The sequence below is a fragment of the Acipenser ruthenus genome, chromosome 13, assembly GCF_902713425.1.
Source record: "Acipenser ruthenus chromosome 13, fAciRut3.2 maternal haplotype, whole genome shotgun sequence".
In the NCBI taxonomy this organism is placed as follows: domain Eukaryota; kingdom Metazoa; phylum Chordata; class Actinopteri; order Acipenseriformes; family Acipenseridae; genus Acipenser; species Acipenser ruthenus.
In genome coordinates this window covers 36,375,490-36,397,340 of record NC_081201.1, presented here as the reverse complement: position 1 = coordinate 36,397,340, position 21,851 = coordinate 36,375,490, and the positions used below count along the sequence as shown (strand labels likewise).

General features: G+C 35.5%; 1 protein-coding gene across 3 annotated transcripts in view; it reads right to left on the bottom strand.

The window, feature by feature from the left end:
- Positions 1-937: 937 nt before the first annotated feature.
- The window catches only part of LOC117418270 (kinase non-catalytic C-lobe domain-containing protein 1-like), a 38,145-nt gene continuing 17,231 nt past the window's right edge, over positions 938-21,851 (bottom strand). For 2 of the 3 annotated variants that reach the window (XM_058985248.1, XM_058985246.1), the window contains 25 exons: positions 20,286-20,400; positions 19,951-20,022; positions 19,484-19,545; positions 19,233-19,391; positions 18,758-18,835; positions 17,023-17,113; positions 16,628-16,787; positions 15,262-16,145; positions 14,891-15,035; positions 13,396-13,628; positions 12,907-13,002; positions 12,053-12,474; positions 7,949-8,042; positions 7,629-7,726; positions 7,234-7,439; positions 6,656-6,766; positions 6,227-6,374; positions 5,869-6,021; positions 5,419-5,631; positions 4,836-4,918; positions 4,216-4,366; positions 3,820-3,942; positions 3,130-3,189; positions 2,716-2,873; positions 938-1,960 (listed from right to left, as the gene is read on the bottom strand). In XM_058985248.1, the coding sequence (XP_058841231.1) occupies positions 1,729-1,960; positions 2,716-2,873; positions 3,130-3,189; positions 3,820-3,942; positions 4,216-4,366; positions 4,836-4,918; positions 5,419-5,631; positions 5,869-6,021; positions 6,227-6,374; positions 6,656-6,766; positions 7,234-7,439; positions 7,629-7,726; positions 7,949-8,042; positions 12,053-12,474; positions 12,907-13,002; positions 13,396-13,628; positions 14,891-15,035; positions 15,262-16,145; positions 16,628-16,787; positions 17,023-17,113; positions 18,758-18,835; positions 19,233-19,391; positions 19,484-19,545; positions 19,951-20,022; positions 20,286-20,400 (4,347 nt within the window). In that variant the 3' untranslated portion in view covers positions 938-1,728. The remainder of the gene's footprint in view (positions 1,961-2,715; positions 2,874-3,129; positions 3,190-3,819; positions 3,943-4,215; positions 4,367-4,835; positions 4,919-5,418; positions 5,632-5,868; positions 6,022-6,226; positions 6,375-6,655; positions 6,767-7,233; positions 7,440-7,628; positions 7,727-7,948; positions 8,043-12,052; positions 12,475-12,906; positions 13,003-13,395; positions 13,629-14,890; positions 15,036-15,261; positions 16,146-16,627; positions 16,788-17,022; positions 17,114-18,757; positions 18,836-19,232; positions 19,392-19,483; positions 19,546-19,950; positions 20,023-20,285; positions 20,401-21,851) is intronic. The other variant, XM_058985247.1, reaches the window with a different exon arrangement.

Sequence of the window (21,851 nt, the reverse complement as noted above, 5' to 3'; positions counted from 1 at the left end):
CATCTTAGTAAAATGTTAGACTGATTTTTAAAAGAGAAAAATACTTCAAATGTACACAACTTTAACCATGTCACTGTATCCAGCACACTGGTCAAAGGAAGCAGTCTAGACAGTGTAGTTGAATTTGTTGGTATTTCTTGAGCACTGAAACACAGATATATTCAATACCCAATTGCAGCTGGATAAATACACGCACACTTACTCCAAAAACAACACAAATGTATATATTGCAGATTAATACCTTTACTTAAATATTTTTTTCCCATCTTTGAAAAAAAAACAAACTGGAATAAACAGAATATATTTCACAAAGCTGTTTCATTACCATTTCTTTACCATACTAAAATGCTCATCATATCCATGTTTCAATTTGTAGAACATTTTAATAGAATACAGTATTTATTATTATAGTCAGTTGCACAAACAACTAGGAATATGTTTCCTTTGTATTGAACCCTGACCTTAACACATAAATTAAGACCCATCACACTAGACAGGCTTAATTTTTGGTCCCAATTTTACAATGTCAATTTTCAACCCTTAAAAATATGACTACTGTTATCAGAACTGTAAAGGTACACAGCAAATGTCTGGAATCAGAAAGAGCAGAAGTAGACTGTAGAAATGTATTTAAAACTTTCTCTTTAGAGACTATTGAGTGTATTTTTTTGTCCAGTATCTACAGTAAATGAGAAGTATTCATTTGTTTTAAATACTTAGGTGGTAGGCTAGTGATTGGTTCTAGGGAACTGGAGCCGATTACTAAAGCTAACTCAAACAGATTTAATGTGTGACCCTGAGCAAGTGTCTTTTGTAGACCTGCCCAGCTGCCACCTTATCGCTTTGAATGTCTATCATTGGTTTGCACTAACCTTTGGGTAGTCTTTCTATAGTTACATAGATGTTGATTTATTTCAATGATTCATGTGAGGAGAGAGAGAGAGAGAGAGAGAGAGAGAGAGAGAGAGAGAGAGAGAGAGAGAGAGAGAGAGAGAGAGAGAGAGAGAGAGCAACTTTACGTTACATTAATTGTAATGTTTTTTATTTTAATGTACTGTTAGAAAAAGTGAAAGTGTGACATTGGGAGTGGACTCACAATCTACTTTAGCACATGCTGAAATAGAAGTATATTTTATATATTTGTTTCATATAGTGGAGAACATGACTACAGTGAAGGCTTGTGATTTTCTAAAACTGTATTAACTGATTAACTGTACATTACATTATTCTGTATGCAAGCCACAAATAAGTTAACATAGTACAAAAAAAAAAACAGAAGAAAAATAAGAAGAAGATATTCTAATCGAGCAAGCACAGATTTAAACATTAACCACATCTAAAACATAAAAATAACATTGGGCGATAACAGAAAGAAAATGAATTTTGTCACTGTTTCTCTTTGTTTAGGAGCCCTTAGTCTATATACCCACATTGCTGAACTGACTGGCTAGTGGACAAGCCTGTGGAACCGGTAGAGCCTCCACCGCCACAGAAAAATCAATGACCACATGGAGGTAATGGGGCGACAGAAGCCACTTAAAACCATAGACAAGTATATGTCATTTTAGCAGGCATAAATATAGAATAGGGGCTGGTACTTCAATTTAAATGTAAATTAGACATAGCAAGAAATATAGTAGGTTTAAAAGGTGGATTGTCTCCCTGTCTGCAAGTCAATGATAAGCTTTACATGCAAATGACCTCAAAAACATCTTTGAACAGTGGAAGTTACTGAAATGTTGCCTTCATTCTCCGTAATGTGTCACGAATCTTTCGAGAGTGCTTCTCAGTTGGTATCTGATAAAAATTAGTGTTGTTCTCTGCAGCAAGAAGAGGAATGTCAGCCTGGCTGAAATGAGCAATGCGATGTCTCAGGTAAGCTTGCAGATCCAAGTCGGGAACAAATGTATACACATTTTCTTGAAAGGCATGAACCTGGCTCACTACCTTTGCTATATTCCTTTAAAAAAAGATGCAAGATGTTAAGTGTAGTATTAAATTAATACATTTTGTATTAACTGTGGTTTGCTGCAACTAGAAATGGGGGCACTGAAACAGTTAACGCTTAACATAATAGAAAAAAATTACAGAATAAAGCTGTGTACCACATACTAAGACAATAATTCAGTGTTCTGACACCATACCCCAAAAAATTAGAAATCACATGACTTTAATATGGCAGCCATAATAGGTCAATGTCATGGTCACCAAAACAATTATGAAGTCACTGCTTCACACAGACTCTGAGATCTGAGGCTATGGCAGTGCAAAACGGCAGCTTTTTAAAATATCAACACAAAATGTTTCTTTTTTTTCTTGCTCAATACCTACAATTCAACTTGACCCACAGAATCATAGAATACAGTTGTGTACTGAGTAACAAGTCAATAGCATTAGGTCTTGTGGAAATCACACAATCACACAGCCCTGCTATGGAAGCTCAAAGTGAAGGGTGTCATTGGATTTTCCCCAAGAAGTTTCCACAACATTAAAAATATTAGGTTGGCATCTCAAGTGGTTTATGATATATTAGCAGTTACAAGAGCAGTGGTGTCAGAATGACAATTATACACCTCCCCACCCCCCCATGGGGGTGCTTTACAAGTATCTACATTATTGTTGTTTCAATTAATTTAATTACACACACATATTTTACTGTAAAATGCTCATCAGCCACCTCCACCCTCCCAGCAACATTAACTGTAAGTCACTTACCTGAGTTTAGGCCATTTATAGGCACCATTTGCCATTGTCAATGCACCAATTTCAAGCTGCTGAACATGCATGGCCAGAAGGTGAGCTGAAGGGATGGTTGGTAGCTTTTTAAATCGGTCTCCTTCCATTAAACAGAGATTATCACTTTTTAAGAACACCTTTAGTGATTAAAAAAAAAAAGGACAAAAAATCAGTAGTGTATCCTGTCCAAGAGTGGCATGCAGACACATCTTGTACATCCAGATTGTGAAACACTCAACTTCTTAGCAAGTTTCATCACAAATGCTTCAACTATTAACTAGTGAAGTTGAATTGATATAATACATGATGTCAAGAAATCTATTTAAACAAATTGATGTTTGTCAAAAAAGCTGGTAGTTACACCTAATAGAGGTTACATAAACAAAACAATACCTGAACAGCTTTCAGCTCCTCCATGATTTCAGAAACTTTTGAAGAAAGGTTTTTCCATGCCTTAACACAATGGAAACAGGACAAACGGCACTAATATTAAAGAGTTCTCAATAGGTTTGATTGGTAACAGAAACATTACAGATTAAAAAAGGCAGTCTTCAACCAACTCATTCACTCGACTCGATGTCAGGCTGCTGGTAAGGATAACAGGATTTGGATTTCGAAAACGAATGCTAGAAAGATTCCACTTGTAATAGAACAAAATAGCACAATATTAAGAAAATGTATGTATCTAAAACCAAAATCGATAGGCTCACGGGTAAGTGTGAACGCGTGCTGCAATGATTAGCTATTGGGTTTAAAACAGTGTTAATGTTTTATGACACAGACTGTTTTAATAGTGTCTTTTGAATCCATTTGGCAATAGTGCATTCTAAAACCACATAAAAGGCATTTGTCCCCCAGTTATTAATAATACAGAATCAACATTATTCGGTTACTATCACAGAGCTATAGAAACCTTATGCCCACCTTCCAGTTAAACAGGCCAAAAGCATAAATACAAAAAAAACTGTAGCAGTTTCCAGCACACACTTGAGAACGATATGCAATGTAACGAAAAGCGTTCCATTTTTTTTTTTTTTTTAACATAAACTCATAACATTGTAATAATAAATATGGATGACTTACAGGTAACTGTCTGACTATTACGTTTTCAAGTCCACAAAGGATATGCATTGCTGTGGCAAAATTTCTTAATTCAAAACAAAGCTTTGCAGTATGGAGAAATGTTGACAGTAATCCAGCCTGTGCCTAAAAAAAAACAAAGCAAGTGCATAAAAGGAAATGTTACATTTATTTTTTGTATTGATTTCCATACCATATTTTACATAGCAAAAACGTGTCACATAAAAAGTTAATCCAATTACATAAATGCATTCAGAAGGATCCGCCACATTTGTTAAATCAAGACTAGAGCTCAAAGGTTAGGCATATATATATATATATATATATATATATATATATATATATATATATATATTACAACATTATTATAACATGAGGACACTCAATGTGTATAGTTACCTTTGGCGTATCACAGATGACAATTTCTGCAGAGACCCAGTTACTGACATTGTCTGCGTATGTCAGAAGCTGCAGCAGGTTTCTGTCTTGTAAAGGTTCTGAAGCAAAGAGACTGCTGCCCTCTACTGGCAAAGTGTCCTGACCAAAAGTTCTGAGAAAAATAAACATAAGTGTAAAACTACGCTCAGCAATTCAAAAACATTTCTCACGCCTTTCTTTTTTACGTAAAAACACGTATTAAAAACTAAATACACCTGTACAATGGGTAACAATGTTCTATTAAAATGTAACATCCCATACAATGATAATTAGATAGCATGCAAGATGAACAGTATACAGTGTTACTGCTACGTTTCTGCGCTAGTAGTAGTTGAGTTATTTCAGAGGTTCAGGATCCTGAGTGAAATTAAAAAAGAAAAAAAACGATAAAAATAAAACACACACCATTGCTCTTTAAAACAGAAACTCCTTCAAGTTTATGCACATATTTGTAGCTACAGCTCAGGCAATCTTTATTCTCACCTCATTTGTGTGTGGAGGGGGGGGGGGGGGTCATGAAAAAGTAAGGCAGGGAAAGGCTTAAGTGCTCCCATGAGGGGGAGGTTGAGAAATATACTCACTTTGTAATATGTAGTGTTCTGTCTTTGACACCAAGTGCTCTTGAATTAAGAAAATGAACCGGGTGGCATTCTTGAAACATGTCCTAATGATACAAAAATGAAAATGTGATCCAAGGTATTATTGATGAATAATGTAGCAATATCATTGCATAACGTGCGTTTTAAGCAAATGATTACTGTGCCTAAGAATAAAATATATCTATATCTTGGTATATTACATAGAATCACACATCTGCTTTACCTGAAAAAGGAGATGCGCTTTGACAAAACATTATATCCTTTTATTATATTTTGAGTACTACGTCTTGTTGAAAATTACAAGCTCAGAAGTTAATTGAAGGATTGTAGCGCCCTCTTGTGGTGATTTCTTATAATGCCTTTTTAGGTAATTTTTTCAGACATTATTTACACTTGCTTAAACTAAATTCTGTCAAAAGCCTTCTGATGTCTAAATAATTATATATATATATATATATTATTGTTATGTAAAGATGCCGCTATTTGTCATCTCCACTATAAGAATATAAATAATAATTATTTTATATAAAATATGTATATTTTTTAACATAACACAGATATGTACCTGCTGAAGCAAAGTAAGCTGGTGCACAATTTGTTGTGTGCTATATTCACTTTGAAATAATGGATACTTTTCTTCTGTTCTCAGACATGAACTTGAGAGCTCGTCAATGAGGGAAGAGTAACAGGGTCTGGGCAAGGCTGCTGCAATAGAATACTGTTCTTTCTGCACTGGACTAATTGCTTCTCCCCCTTTAGATACTCTCAAGTGAAAACTCTGAAACACAATAAAACACTTTCATCTTTATAACTTGACATGGTCTTATAAGTAGTCAAATTGTTTCACCAACAAAACAAGACTATCAGCTCCCTGCAACTAGACACTGAGTTCTAATAATATAAGCATGTTAAATTACCATTATCATCAAGCATCGTCCATTTTAGGAAGATTCTTTCATCAAACAGCTGGTTTATGTATTCACAGTTTTAATGAAGTTTTCTCAATACTACAGACCTTTCTAGAAGTGTCCTCAGTTGATATTTTTCGGCACAAGGAATGAACTGACTTTGTGTCATTTTCACTTGGTTCACTGTGGGACCTCTTTTTCTTAGGGGCATTGTGTAGCAATGCTAGTAAATGATCACCTCGATTGTCCAATGGAAGGACCTAAAAATGACAAGTTTACTTATTAATAAATAAAAAAATAAAAGTTTCCCAAAGTGTTCTCATGCATATTATTCGACCATGGTCACATGTTATTGGCAAATGTAGATGTCAGCTTCAGTGTTCATACAGCAGTATTTGTACAGTGTAAGGTAACTCAATAAATGTTAAAACAGAATACATTTTTGGAATCTTTTACAATGCATACCTTGGCTGAAATGAAATCTTCCAGCGTGTTTAAGAGATTGGAATCAGGCACAAAGTCCACTTGGTAGCATTCTTCAACCCATGCTTGCACTAGATCTAATGTGCGGTTGTATACCTTTGAGCAATCAGATGAGTACCCTTGATTTGAGCTGCAGATTTAAATAACAATGTCAGGAGTACTTGCCATTGCAATTTAAATCCTTTAAAGTGATTGTAGCTAAGAAAATAATTACACACATTGTGCACATCATGCAAGTAATACCACTACATACTGTAGGTCTCAAATGTGTCGTTTTGAAAGAAACCTGTATTTTCAGCAGACATGGAGGTTCAATGGTTAAATTAAACATGGTAGAATAAAAGGCCTGTTCTGGAAGGGTCAGATTTGCCCACTCCTGGTTTCCAGTCTATTACAGTACTAGCAACATACCTGACTGCACTGTTCAATGTATCAATCAAAAACTGAAGAAACTCCTTTGGTGTACAGAAATAACGAAATGTGTAAAGGAACTGGTGCATGTAACCATCCAGAACTGCATACCTGCGGACAGACATTAACATGTTAATAACCTTGTGTTAAAACAATGCCAAATAGCAATGCTGACAGAATGAAACTTGGGTGAATTATTAGTGCAGTGCAGTGTGGTATGCATTTACCACAGTAAAATGGGAAGTAATGTGCAGTAACGTGTGATGAAAATTATTTGAAACATGAAACAAACAGTTAGAAGAGTTTAGATTTGGTGTATGCTGCTGCTGGTTACTGTAAGCATAGGAATAGAAGCAGCTCATTAAAAACTGTGCTGCACTTATTCTAGAATAGCACACAGAAATAATCATATAAAGACTAAATACATAATAATATTACATATATTGACTAGCCACAGTTAAGTGAAACTTAATGAGAACAACTGGTCACACTCACGTGCAGTGTGTTTCGACTTAATGTACACATTGATCTAGGCATAATTTAATGCAACTAGTTTAAGCACAATGCATGCTGTTTACCTAGCATAAAGGTAGCACATAAGTCCAAGTGGTGTTCCTGCCTGTAGCATTCTTGTTTTGTTCTGGCTGATTTGCCCGCTAACTTTCACTGATTGGAAAGTTAGCAGTGAGTTGTCTTCAGAAGGATTCAGAGTTGCCCCTGATACAGACTTTGCCAGGGAAGGGAGGAGGGAGGTATCCAGACCCCACTGCTCCATACACAAAATCTAGTTAAAAACACAAAACCATTCAAAATATAATGTGCAGGAAAACCATTGACACATTTAAAATAATGGACATCACTTAATGGTTTAAAATATAAGGAGACACTAAAAACGTGATATTTATCAAGGCTACTACAATATTGACTTATGAAAGATCAGACTGAGGTCTGTTTCACATTTAGCTTTTCTTACCTCCAGGTATCTTTTAATTAATTCCAGAAATTCTACTTTGGCTCTCATTTCTTCCAATTGGCCTTTCAGTTTCGGTAACATGATTTTGGCTTCAGAACCTTTATGAAGGCAAAAAAGGGAATTCATGTCTACACAGTAAATGCAGTCAGCAATGGCTTTGTCAATAGCAGGCTATACAAAGTGAAATGTTATGAAGAAAATATTTCAGTTAAACCTGTAAACCATTGTATATTATAAACTGCAAAAGACTGTAATGGGACTGCTTACAAACAAGTAAGTAAGTTTGTTATTCATGTGAACCAGAAGATGATTTGTTTTACCTTTGTTTCGTCTCTCTTGCTGCAAGAGTTTTTGGTAGAATGTTCTGGTCTTGTTCAGATTCTTTGTCTCTATCATCAGCTGCTGCTGAAGCTCCTGGAGAAGGTGATTGGATTATATTACTTTGAAATCACTGTGTATATTAGAACAACACTAAAGCAATTACAAGACAGCATGTTTCTTACTACAATTTGTCAACTAAACTGTGTATGATCTAAACTCAACCTACAGTACACCTTGCCATTTGGACCATTTCATCTTTCTCAATGGCTGCAGAAATCAATTATCTTTTGAAGCTGGGTTTACATCTAACAGATGTGGCATTCATCACAGTCATATCTCTATTAACACATACTAATCATGTCCTCAATTTTTTAAATTAAAATGACAATTTCTGTTCCATAAAGTGGAATAATTATATAGAGTGCAATAATGCACAAGAATGAGGATATGACAGGCAATCAATTTCTTCTGACATAAAACTAAGAACCAAGGTGAAGTACAGTAGACTAAAGTTTCAGCTCATGCCTTCATTCTTTATGAAATGCACATCTTGACACAGCGTAAAACAATGTAGAAGGATCCCTATTCTCTACTTTATTATAGAACTATATTATATATACAGTAACAATATTGAAAATGCCAGTGAACAAAGCATGGCGATGCAGAAACCATATTGTGTGTTGTTTAATTTAATTTAATTATATATTGAAGCTTGCACAAACAAATGTATAATCTGATAAACCAGCAGCCATGTATCTAATTTCCCTTTCATCTCCTTGGTTTCAAAGACACATCACTGAGAGCTATGTGTCTAGGCAACAGTGTCCAAGTGTTTCACAACGAGGCAGCTGTCGCCTTACAAAGATACTTATGATCAAATTATACAGTGAGTTTATTCCAAATGATCTGAATTTAATCATTTTTCCAAACATTGAGGACAGTTTTGTCCTATGAAAAAGCCATTTTTATTGTATTTCTAGTAAACGTGCATTTCAAGAGTAAAGAAAAACTACATGCCTTATCTATTAGGTATTAGAAAATGGATCGGAGATTTCCTTTAAGCCGATTGGTCAATACGAGGGTCTTCATCTTTGGTAAAGGACTATGTTTAATACAGTATTCGTGTATTTTACCTTTTTTCTGCTTGATGAAAGAAAATCTCCGTTCTTGTACACCCCCTTTTGAATGTTCTGTCAATGTAGACTAAGTCTGCTTTGTCACTGTCCGATACATTACATCCATCTATATACAATAAGCAGGCCCTACTGAAATAGTGAGTTTTATCCTGTCTCTGGATTTTCAGCCTTACAGAACTACTCCATCCTTACCACTTTTACTATTTGACTTTACAGCAATGTGTCAAGTTCACTGGGTTTCTGGGTAAAGAAATGAAAGTGCATGACAGGCATGATAAACCCTTTAAATGCCTAACAAGTGCACAAGAGAAAGTAGCAGTAAGTAGTGATCACCTTATGTAAACAAGGTAATCCTTTCTGACAATGCAGACTGTAAACACCAGGATCATGAATGGAAATTTCAATTGTTTTATCGATACATTTCATTCAGATAAAACCCTGCTTTCAATTGCAACAATCTGCATTTATAACGCTGTAATGTACAAATGCACACAATATGATAAACATCTCAGCTGTGAAAAAAAGACTCTTTGAACAACATACCTGTTTAAGGTCTTGTTCTATGACAGACTTCTCCATTTAATATAGTTCACAGAAAAATGAATATTGAAAATTAGACAGATAGGAAAGTGAAACCTTTGAATACCATAACCTTATAATGTAGTTGTATTACCTGTTTGTTTGTTATATATATATATATATATATATATATATATATATATATATATATATATATATATATATATAAGCATACATACATATAATACATACATATATATACACACACACATATATATATACACACATACATACATACATACACAGTGCTACCCCATTATAACACGGTCCATAAGGAGACCGCGTCATTTGTGTTTTGCCTTATAATGAATATTGGCATTTTTGTTTCCGGAATGATTTAAAATGCCCACAAGACAAATTATTATTGTAATCCTGGAAAATGAAGGCAGGAGACACACACAGTTTACAGGTACTCGACTCCATGGTTTATTGGGACAATTATTCTCTGCCTGTTAGCCTGGGACACACCAAAAACAACAAACAGTCTTGCTTGTATCACTCTTTAGCGCAGTGCATTTTTTTCCCTACAGCAGCCCTCTTTGGAGTCAATCTTATCAAGAAAACCTTAGTTTTTCTTCGTCTTTTAGCCATCCACGCAATGTAGATTTTCTGCAACATTTATATCTTTTGAAACTGCTGCTTGAGTTTCACCTTTTCTTACTCTGTACACCGCATCGAGTTTCATTTTAACAGAGAAAGATTTTTGTTTTTTGCTGTCTGCCATGCGTCGTACTGTATATTTGGAAAGTTCACCCAACATTTGCGAGTCAAACTGCATTATGAGGGAAATGGGAGCCACGACCTTACCTTGTTATAACCAATTCCACACTATCACAGGTCACGTTATAACAGGGTAGCACTGTGTGTAAGAAACCACGGGCCGTGTGCTTCCCATGATATATACCATGCCTGGGGTGGTGATAAGGCCCGAGGCGTCAGCCAAGTGCCTTTAACCACCCCACAAGTAACACGGCTACCTGTCATTTGTGGGAAGAATAATAATTAAAATAATTAAAACACATTTAAATTAAGACCAAATAAAACCAGAAACTTTTATTGTGTATACATCCACAATGTAATATAGTCCCAAATTTAATTTAATTTAATTCATTGTTCGCTTAATAAAAATAAATTGTTTACCGTTTAAATTAGTTTACCGTGAATTTCTGCATCGAAAGTGCCATCTCACTAGAAATTAGAGGACTTAGCACAAGCTGTGATGATGGGTTGAGTTTCAAATGACACTAAGGAAGTAAGGGGAGCAGCTGCAGTGGAGACTGAAGCTAGATCTTGAAGTGAGTTTGTGAACTTATTATATGCGAGTCACACATATTCTAGTACGTTTTCTCAAAATACGTTTTTGTTAGTTGTCGGACACCCTCCCGTCCAACTCGTGCCAGATTAAGTGAACGATCGAACCAGACTTTACACACCAATCTGACCACGGTGTCAGGGGACAGTATCTCAGTTTTAAACTCGCTGTCAGTAGAGATGTTAAAACTTCTACTGTTAAAATATGTATTTAGTCCAGCTCAGCATTATAAAACTGGAGACTGAATACTGGTCCCATTTAGCTGTTCCTCATCTACCGTTATGTGTCTACTCTTGCTGGTGCACTTATTTTATTTATTAATTTTTTTCAGAAGGACTGCTGTCTTCACTCAGAAAGTTGAGTGTTGTACCAGTTATGTGGAGTTTCATTCCCAAATATATTAAAGGAAATAGGTCAAATGCCACTCTTTTTTTCCTGTGGTTTTGTAACTAATAACAAATAACATGGCAGTTTGTCATGGAATTTAGAATGTAGTGGTGCGTAGTGATTTATTCAGTGTGAAGCGGCTCATTAGTATGCAAGCCGTGCTATACACTATATATACGCACGGTCATGTGATGCTGTTTAACCACTCAGAGGTTGTTATTTTTCCAAGCCGTTTTATAAGTAAGGTATAAACCACGACGGGCCATGCGATTCCCATGATATATACCATGCCTGGGGTGGTGATAAGGCCCGAGGCTTCTATATATATATATATATATATATATATATATATATATATATATATATATATATACACCTACAATGTTTTGATTCAAACAAAATCCCTTGAGAAAGATATGTACAACATATCGAAACGTTGGGCAGCTGGCTCTTTGAGCTAATATATATATATATATATATTCATGAAAGCAATTGCATGGTGCACTAACAGGAATATATTCAATAATCTATTCATTTAAAAGCAGAATAAGTAAAAAGAGAAATCTATAACAAACTCCACAGGACAGAATATGACCTCTTGATATTTAGCATACACTTTCATCTCTTCTCAGACACAGACCATTTAATATTCTTGCTTGTCTTTCTCAATAACAAAATACTTCACTTACCAACATTTTAACATCCATGCACTGTGCCTCATTTCTCCTGCCAAGCTTCTTCACATAATTCAGAACCTCTTCCCCAAAGCAATCAGCCCCGTAAAACACACTAGTCCAGCCTGGATTGCACTTTCGAACATTTGTTTGACAGGGAGATGAAGAACGGCTATTTTCAGGCATTCTTCCTGAGCTCACAGTATCAGTATCTTCAATCTCTTCTGTATAATCTAGACTCAGTTGATCCTTTTCCCCTAAAGTACAAGCCCTGCTAGAAACATATTCCTCTTTTCCAGACAGAGGTGAAGGCTCAGGATTTTTAGGATAGTCATCATTTCTATCTGGATGAAGATCTTTCAAGTCCATCTCATCAAATGTATCTTTCCAGGGTAGTTCTACCTCTGTATCAGGGAGGGATTCCTTGTCTGGCTCTGCTAGCGAAATAGAAAATATGTAACAAGTGCATCCCATAACCTCACATTTCTTAACTTTACATCACAAAACAATGTGACATTCAACTGTCCACCTTTGCTCAGTAAGAGGTAGTTTCTTAGCGCTGCTTCAAATGTCAGTTTCCTAGACAACCAACACCTGCAGAGATGGACGTCACGATCTAAAACGTTTTTCATATTTTCCCCACACTACAGGTTTCTATGAAACTTATTTTCTTTCATTTATATATTATTTTTGTTTATCCTGGCATTCCCGATTTGTCCACATCTTTTGCAAAAGGTACTACTCACCTTTCTATGGAAATTAACGATATTAGTTAAGATGAAAAACAAATATTTGAAGAAAAATATTTGAATTTTTTGTCAGGAAAGAAACACACGTCTCAAATCACTGGTAATAAATCGGACCCATACTTGCAGACTGCCTTGTAACAAGGGGGCTGACTTGGTTTCCTATCTTGGTTTTCAGCTCAAGTCTGGGTTGGCTATTACAAGCATTATCACTCAAATCTGCAAAGAAATACATAATAATAATAATAATAATAATAATAATAATAATAATAATAATAACAAAAGTCACAAAAAACAGTAACATAACCTATGATCTGAAGTTATGTGGATTATACTTTATACTATATGTTTGCTCCAGTCTTTAATGTAACAAAATGAGAAACAGAGACAATATGGTTTATTCAACTGAACAGTGGCGGATCCAAATACTACCACTGTGCAAATATGAAAATAGCTATATTTATATAAATACCTGTCGATTTAATTACAGTAAATAAGCAACCAGTATGCAACATTATAATATGACATGCTGTTGCTTGCCTGAATGTATAGCTAAGTGAGGTGAGTGTTGTTGTTATTGAATGAGGCAATGCAGTTTAAAGAGCCTGATACCTGGACTGACACTGTCAGCGGTCTCTGTTCCTTCCTCAGTGCACCTTTCATCTGGTAAATATAAGGTTCCCGTTGCTGGTAGGGACGGCAAGTGTCCAGGAAGCTGTCTCTGGTTCAGAGGTACATTTCTCTGCAGATTAATGGGACTCTTCTCACAAATATCTTGTGACTTTCTTTGCTTTCTGCTCACAGGGGCAGAACTGTCAAAGCTTAAAACAGATTTGGAATAGATCCTGAATTTAAAAAAAAAAAAAAAAAAGTTCTCTCAGAAATCACAATTTAGTACAATGAAGCACACCAGAACTGTTCCCCTATGTAAAAAGGTGTGAAACCGCTTGCAACAATTTATCGTTAAAAATGATTTTCTCTGAAATAGTGCACTTCTGAAAGGCTACACATGTTGGTAGAGCTGGTAATACATCTGTATTTAGTAACCAAAATATATCATCAAGCTTGTTGCACATGAATAGCTGTTACCATAGGGACCTAATGTACAGTATAATGAGTACTGAAGCAAATGCTACTGGGTTTTAAATGTTATGCTTCTATGCATGTTGATCATAAGCCTCTCACATTAAGAGGCTATTGTTAAAGACTTCCATGAAAAGAAATTAAAATGCTAATAGCATGTATTACCCATTCCAGATTCCCTTTTAACAGACAAAGACAAAGCTTTTAAATGAGTAAATCCTTTAAAATTCAAAAGGAGTACCGTATTCCTTCAAATGTAGGACATAGCTCAAATTTCCCACCCTCAATTTGAGGAAAAAATAAAACATCACATAAAGATGCAATAACAACGATACAATCTCAATTACACATATAAGAAAAATGAGGCAATTTGCAGACGTCTGCTGACACACAGAGCATTGTAGTTATGCGCTGCTTCTCATTTCCAGTCCTGATTACTTGCACCTGTTTTTTTCCCTTTTTGCGAATTGTGGTAGTGCTTAGCATGTTGAAAAGCATTTCCGATCTGTCCAAGCTGCTACTGTTTGTTAGAACGGAGCCTAACAACAAAATGCTGAAATTGTAAAAGCTTCTCTTCGAATTCCTCAGGAAGCTCATGATGCTTCTCTGATAATGGCTGCCTGCATGTCATGGATAATTCTAGCTAGGACAGTTTTTGTTTGTCTTTTCTCGGCAGTCACGTTCCTGTTTGTGTACTCAGGTAGTCATGTCTTTTGTTGGCGATTTTAATACATGCATCACTGTACTCGAATTTAAGATGCACGTCATTTGAGGAAAAAAATTGGTTTAAAAAGTGTTAAATTCAAAGGAATAAGGTATTTTATCAATGATCTTTTCCACCCTTGTTTTTCAACCCAATGTAAAATACCCAAGTCTCCCTCTGAACATGTCGGGCACCTAACCAGTAAGGACCAACGAAGCACACCCAGACACACATTTAATTGTGAAATAAGGAACACAAGCTTTTAAGCACAAGCAATGATTCCCATTGCAGACTAAAAAGTAAAAAAGACGACAGACTTACCGAGATGTTTGAGGATGCTTTCCATTGACGACTTTGTACAGTGTCTCTAGTAATCTTTCATCCCAGTACAGGTCACAGAATTTCTCAGATACTGCATTGCAAAATGTGCCAAACTGAAGTTCCTTTAGAGAGAGGATGTACTCTCCTTTTGAAAGGGAAAACAAAGTTACTAATGTTTTAAAGATTCACACACCTACAATGATGGTATATACAGCACAGTGAAATAAGCCTTTTAATATAAATATTTTAAAATGTTATATTTTATTATTAAATAACAAAAATCCTTCAATTAAAAATGGATAAATCACTTTCCTCCTGTGCATGGCATAAAAATGTTTAATAAATATATCTGAATAAACATGAAGCATTACCCATTGCAAGATCTTCAACTCCATTTTCCAGGTAGCCATCAAATGCAAATTCCTCTTTAATAAGACATATAACTTTCTGCAGGGATGAGCGCCTTTGGTATAAAGATAAACTTGAACCATGTGTCACGGTTAGATCTCCACAAGAATCTACAAAATAATCCACAATTTCGACTGGCCTAGCTTCACTTTTGCCAGTGTGACCTTTTGAGAGTATTCTTAGAATGTCCTGAGTTACAGAAGAGATGGGTGGGGAAGTCGTAGCCCTTTCAACATCAGCTGCGTTTTCTTTGAGAGTATGGTAGTGATTCACCGGGGTAATTGAATGACCACTGCCATCAGAGGTCTCACAAAGATTGCTCTTTGGGTTGGCAGACATCACGACCATGTCTACGTCCTTGCTTTCTCCGAGGAGGGAAGACCGCTTTTGGTGTGAACTTGACCCAGGTTCTGTGCTAAATTCCAAGCCTGGGGACTGCTCTGGTATGGCTACTTGGACAGGTAATAAAGTTATTAGTCCAGTTTTTGGATCCTGTCTAAGGAAAAAATTATTAACAATGGGGCTACTAGGTAATACTGAAGCAGCTGAAGAGCTTGAACTACTAGTTGCAGTTGGAACACTCTTTTTTTCAGCATCCGTGCACCCAGCACAGTTTAGGAGAACTGGAAAAGATTCAGAATTGACCAAAGTGTTTTCCTTCGAAGATGGGGAACAGTGTTGTCTTAAAGTGCTGTTTTGGGAGTTCTCCTGTCTTTCATTGATCACGTTCTCATTAACATCATTTTCAATGTCACTCACAAGTACTAGTCCTTTCTTTTCCAGAATTTCTTTTTTTATGGCTTTCACTTGTTGTTTGGCACTAGAACTTTTATATTCATTTTTGGTACTAATGAAGAAGAAGAAAATAAACATAACAATGTTATTATTTTATTCAATGCCTTCAAAAAGGTCAGCAGCATAGAAATGCGGGCAATGCACCTTAAAAGTAAACCTTAGAAAAGGTAATGCATAATATTTCATTATTATAGTTGACATGGGCAGGGGGGTCTGGAGTCCTGAAAAATAAGGAGTTAATTTTTTTTGTATTTGAGCTACTTACTATATTTATAACTGTGGATTACACTTTTCAACACAACCATCACTAACAGAACTCAGTGTCCCGCTGGTGTCTAGTGACATGGCAGAGCTCCAGCTGTCAAATGCCAGATTCTTGATTGCATGGAGCCATCTGAGATAATACCGTATATCTGGATGCACTGTGCAGTCAATGCTTTCATGTTTTTGTAAATAGAATGGACATTTACTCATGATAATTCATGATGCATTGCATGTTTCTACTAATTCTACCACTTAAAAAAGAAGCGTTACCCTGCTGTCTCTGTATTCTGTGTGAGGATTATAGGTCTGAAGTGGGTTGCTGAAGACATGAAGGCATCAGGCAGATTGGAAGAGCTATTTACAGAATACAGACAAGGAACTGGACCCTTTATAGCAGTCAGCTTGTTCTCACCAGCAATCGGCACAAATCCTATTAAGTAAAAAGCAAAGGGGCAAGAAAAACAGTTAAATAGTTAATAATAATAATAATAATAATAATAATAATATGACTACTACTGGTAATTATTATTATTATTATTATTATTATTATTATTATTATTATTATTATTATTATATACAAATGTCAGTGGCTTTTCAGAACTAAAATACTACAATTAAAAAGTAGATATAACTGGCCCATCACAATATAATGACCATAATATTACCTGTCTTGAAACATGAAGATTCATGTTGACTTGGAGTATGCCTAACATCAGCAGCTTCTTGAGGTTTTACTACATGGTCCCCTTTGACTGTCTAAGAAAATAAACAACCTGAAATTACTTTAAGTCTTTAATGTTTCAGGGTTGGGCTAATGCAGTTTTTTTTTTAGATGAACAGGTAAGAAATCTTTACTTTTAAAGTTCTGCACTATACATTTATCACACATTAACATTTAAAAAACATTTTTAAAACATTTATTTGAACACCCTGTATTCTGAATACAAACTGAATCATAACTGGATATTAACTAAGTTGTATTACATTATGAGAAGAGTTTTAAGTATCTTTGTAGCTTTTCCTTTCCTAACTCAAAACATGCTTGACTGTAACATGAAGTATTCAAATTCTTAATAAAGGCATCTGCCAAAAAAATAAAAAAAAATATTACATGAACAAGTGTCAGGCCTGAGGCCCTGCACAGGTAATTTTGTAAATATAGTTTGATATTTTGAATTTAAGTTTGGCAGGGCTGGGGTTAAAATCCCATCTCTGCAGAAATGTGTCCATTGCCAAATTGGTGAACTGCTTGCCAATTTGGGAATGGCCACCTGTATAAAAGAGGAGCCAGATCCTTTGCTTGTTCGGTCAGTTTAGGAGCTAGCAGCAGGTTGTGCACGCTGTCTCTTCAGTTTAGAAGAAGGGCTGCTAGCAGCAGGTTGTGCACGCTGTCTCTTCAGTTTAGGAGAAGGGCTGCGAGCATAAGGTTGTGCACGCTGTCTCTTCAGTTTAGGAGAAGGGCTGCTAGCAGCAGGACGTGCACGCTGTCTCTTCAGTTTAGTAGAAGGGCTGCTAGCAGCAGGTTGTGCACACTGTCTCTTCAGTTTAGCAGAAGGGCTGCTAGCAGCAGGTTGTGCACGCTGTCTCTTCAGTTTAGAAGGGCTGCGAGCAGAAGGTTGTGCACGCTGTCTCTATCCAGTGATAGCACAGCTTGGGTGTGGGTTTGTTTGTTAGTTTAAATCATTTGTTTGTCTTTGTTATTTAATAAAAGTGCTCAGCCGTGCTGAACTGCAGTCTTCTGCCTCTGCGTTTGCTCTTCCTGCCACTGGCCAGCCTTAACGGCAATGCTACTCTACCACAGAACATTATAAACTTAGATCTACATTATAACTGCAATATAAACACATTACATTTTCGGTCCACTAAAATAAATGGCTTTACATAATCTCTGTAAGTAAGAAACTGGAGTGTCCAGTCAGAAAACACAACATGAAATAATAAATTAACATACCATCCAAAGTAGCAGTGTCAAAAAAAAAAAAAAAATATATATATATATATAGATCAAAAATATGGATTGTAGCATAACAACAGGAAAGCATAATCAATCAGAGTGTGTATCATCTAATCCAAAACCACCTTCCTTATCTGAACCTTCATCATTGATGATGCAAGCAACTGTCTGAATCATTAATCCATAGAGCAACTACTTCTAGGCAGTTTTTTCTATTCACGTGAGCAGCGATATTTCCCCTCAGGCATTATTCGCACATGGTTATTACAAAATGGAAATTAATGGTGAACATTTTACTTTCAGCTAAAAATTGCGAGGGGCGAGGCAGAGGAGAGGGGCGATCGTTCAAACCGGGGCGTTGACTCGGCAGGATCCGGTAAAAGAAATGAAACATAATAGGTTGGTGACATATATTAAATAATGTGATTATATTAAAAATACAAAACCTGGTGAATACTGCTGATCAGCTCCGCCCAAACCTTCTTGGCATTGGTCCCTTGATGAAACAGATAATCGCTGCAGGTCTGTAAAATTAGCAAGTGAAATAAAAATGTAAGCAACAACAACAAAAAATAAACAGAGCAGGGAGTGCCAAAGTCAAGCTAATATTTAGTTTAGATACTCAGATTGTAGATTTTGGATGAAATAAATTGCAATCTGACTTGAGAACTTCAATATCACAGGATTTTATTTTTTACATTTTCTATGCATCTTATATCTTAGGCCTGCATTCAGAGTGCTGAAAAGTCAAATGTGGAATCTTGAATAACCTTTTATTATGTACAGAATAGTCAGCTACTTTGTCGAAAGCTATACAGAGACATGCACCCACATGGTTTTAACAGAGTGCTCTGTAAATATCAGTACTGCTTTAAACTGCACTAGCCTAACAAGAATGAACTAAGAAGTGATAATAACTACCTTTCGTGCCGCAGCAATAGATGGTCTCTCAATGGGAGTTCTTTTTGCCATCTCAAGCAGCAGCCTCTTTAACTTTCTTGGCAATGCTAACTTTTGATTTGGTGAAAAGTTAAACTTTGCTGCCGCCCAGAGAATAGCTGCCACACCATAAACACAAACCTGGAAAAAGAAAGTCATTTTTGAGCTTTAGAAAACTAATTTTTTAGCTGTTAAGAAAACTGACTGAATTATTTTATGAAAAAAACCCAAACCTTCTCAGTAACGATGCCATGTTCTTGAAATTCTGGTGCCAAATAAAATGAATCACAGGTAGCTAAGAACAGATGCAGATGATGAAATAAAGAAGAAAAAGTTAGACATCAGAATGAATCACGCTTTACCAGCTGGTAAGGGTCACTTAATAACCCTTGAAGTTTTACCTCATCACCTATTTTTATTAATGAAATAATGAAACAGAAATATATAGTTTTTATCATTTAGACATGACCAATCAATACATCAATGAGACTTTACTGTTACTTATTGTCTGATATGCTTCATATTGCAGCCTCACTGTTATGCACAGTTTTATTATTAGTGTTTCTGAAGCAAAGAAAACAAGAAAAAGAAAAAAAAAACACAAACTGTGAAGAAAAAGCAATCTAATTAGATGAAGTACGTTAATTATCTTCTGAAGAGGAAATAAAGTTGACCAAATACCTTCAAGCTCCCACTATACCTGTGTTTTTTGGAGTTAAAAACAGTAGTTCGCCATCACAACCAACATAAACTGAATCCAGGCATAAATAGGCTGTTTAAATATAAGAAAATATTAAATCATAAATATACACATTAAGTCGTATTATATTTCTTATACATCTCATGGATTATATCATTCAATGTTATGACAACCTTCTATGAAATGTGTCAAATTGTAATTTATTATTATTATTATTATTATTATTATTATTATTATTATTATTATTATTATTATTTTTTTTTTTTTCACGATACATTTGTTAACATTTTTAGCAGAACTGAATTTGTGTAACCTATGAAAAAGATGCACTGTACCTGGAAAATCTATGTAGGTCTGGAGAGTGTAAAGGCATATGTGACACAGAGCCCATAGTTCATTAACTGACAATGGTCTACCACAACGAGAGAGAAGGTCCTTTAGCAATACCCACTGAAAGCAAAACATACATAATTGTATCTTTCAGATATTACTTATAGTTCTAAAACAGTACCATAGCCAATTAGGTCACATGTTAGTTTAAGGATTCATCTATAATACATCAGTTTATCACACTAGTATGTCATCATGTCATCATTTCATCATTTTTTATCACACTAGTATGTCATCATGTCATCATTTTTTTTTTTACTCGAGACATTTACACGAGAAAAATGTCTCGTGTAAAATGCTTTTCTGGGTTTCCATTCGTTCAGTTTATTTTACTCGAGTAAACCGGGCTTTTCACCCAACGTCATGCAAATGAATGGGAAAGGTGGGGGTTGATATGTAAATTAGCTATGCGTAAAGTACTCGTGCTGTTTTTGAAGATTACTAGTGAAATTTTGTGAAAATGTGGTTTCCATGCACAGAAATCTGGTACACGAGTGAATCTAAGCTGCTGTAATTATTGCAGGTCGCCATGGCTGAAAACCGGTGGAGACTTATATATATATATCCTTTTCATTCAGGCAATACAGCATATAGGGGATCAGGTGATGCTGCGTATACTACCCTCAAAAAGGACGAGAATTAATTCAGTTACATTTAAGCAGCTCACTTGCTCTTCGTGTTTAACTTTAACATAGTTTTTACAGCAAGGGTATTCTCAAACAGCTGTTTTAATACTATAACAATGGCATAACGCAGTTCATGCTAAGTGGTTTTATACAGAACTGTAAACTCACAACAGATATACAAAATGACAGCCATCAGCCATTACTTTCTGCCGTCTTGGAATCCACAGTAACAACTGACCTGCTCCCCTGCAATATTTATAGTTAAGGATAAACACGCTCATTAACATTTACACGTGAAATGCAGGTTTCCATGTGAAACTGGGCATGGATTTTTCCTGTGTGTTTCATCATTTACACAAGTAAATTGAAACCCCATTACTTGTAAAGCCTCGTGTTGTGGTTTTGTAGCAAGATTTTAGCTGTAATACATTACATTTCCAGCAGGTGGCACCAATGCACAGAACTGAAATTAATAGAACCGTCTTTAAACTGAGTGAAGGGCATAGTTGGCTCTCAAATGGTCAAATATGCAAATAAAAAATATTTACACCACATCCCAAAACTATTTATTAACTATATATCAAATTATATATATATATTATATATATATATATATATATATATATATATATATATATATATATATATATATATATATAGGCTGCATACATCTCCATGATCTCACACTACTATTAGGATTTCATGGCTTCATTAAAAATGGAATGAAGGGGAGGGTAAATCTATTATACAGTTATCCTGACTTTCCCACAGTATTTCTGCAGTACAAAATCTTGAAAGAGTTATACTACCATCATGCATATGGTCATCTTTACTGTAGGCCTATAGGTACAGTACATGGTCTGCAAAAAATGAACTAAAAGATTT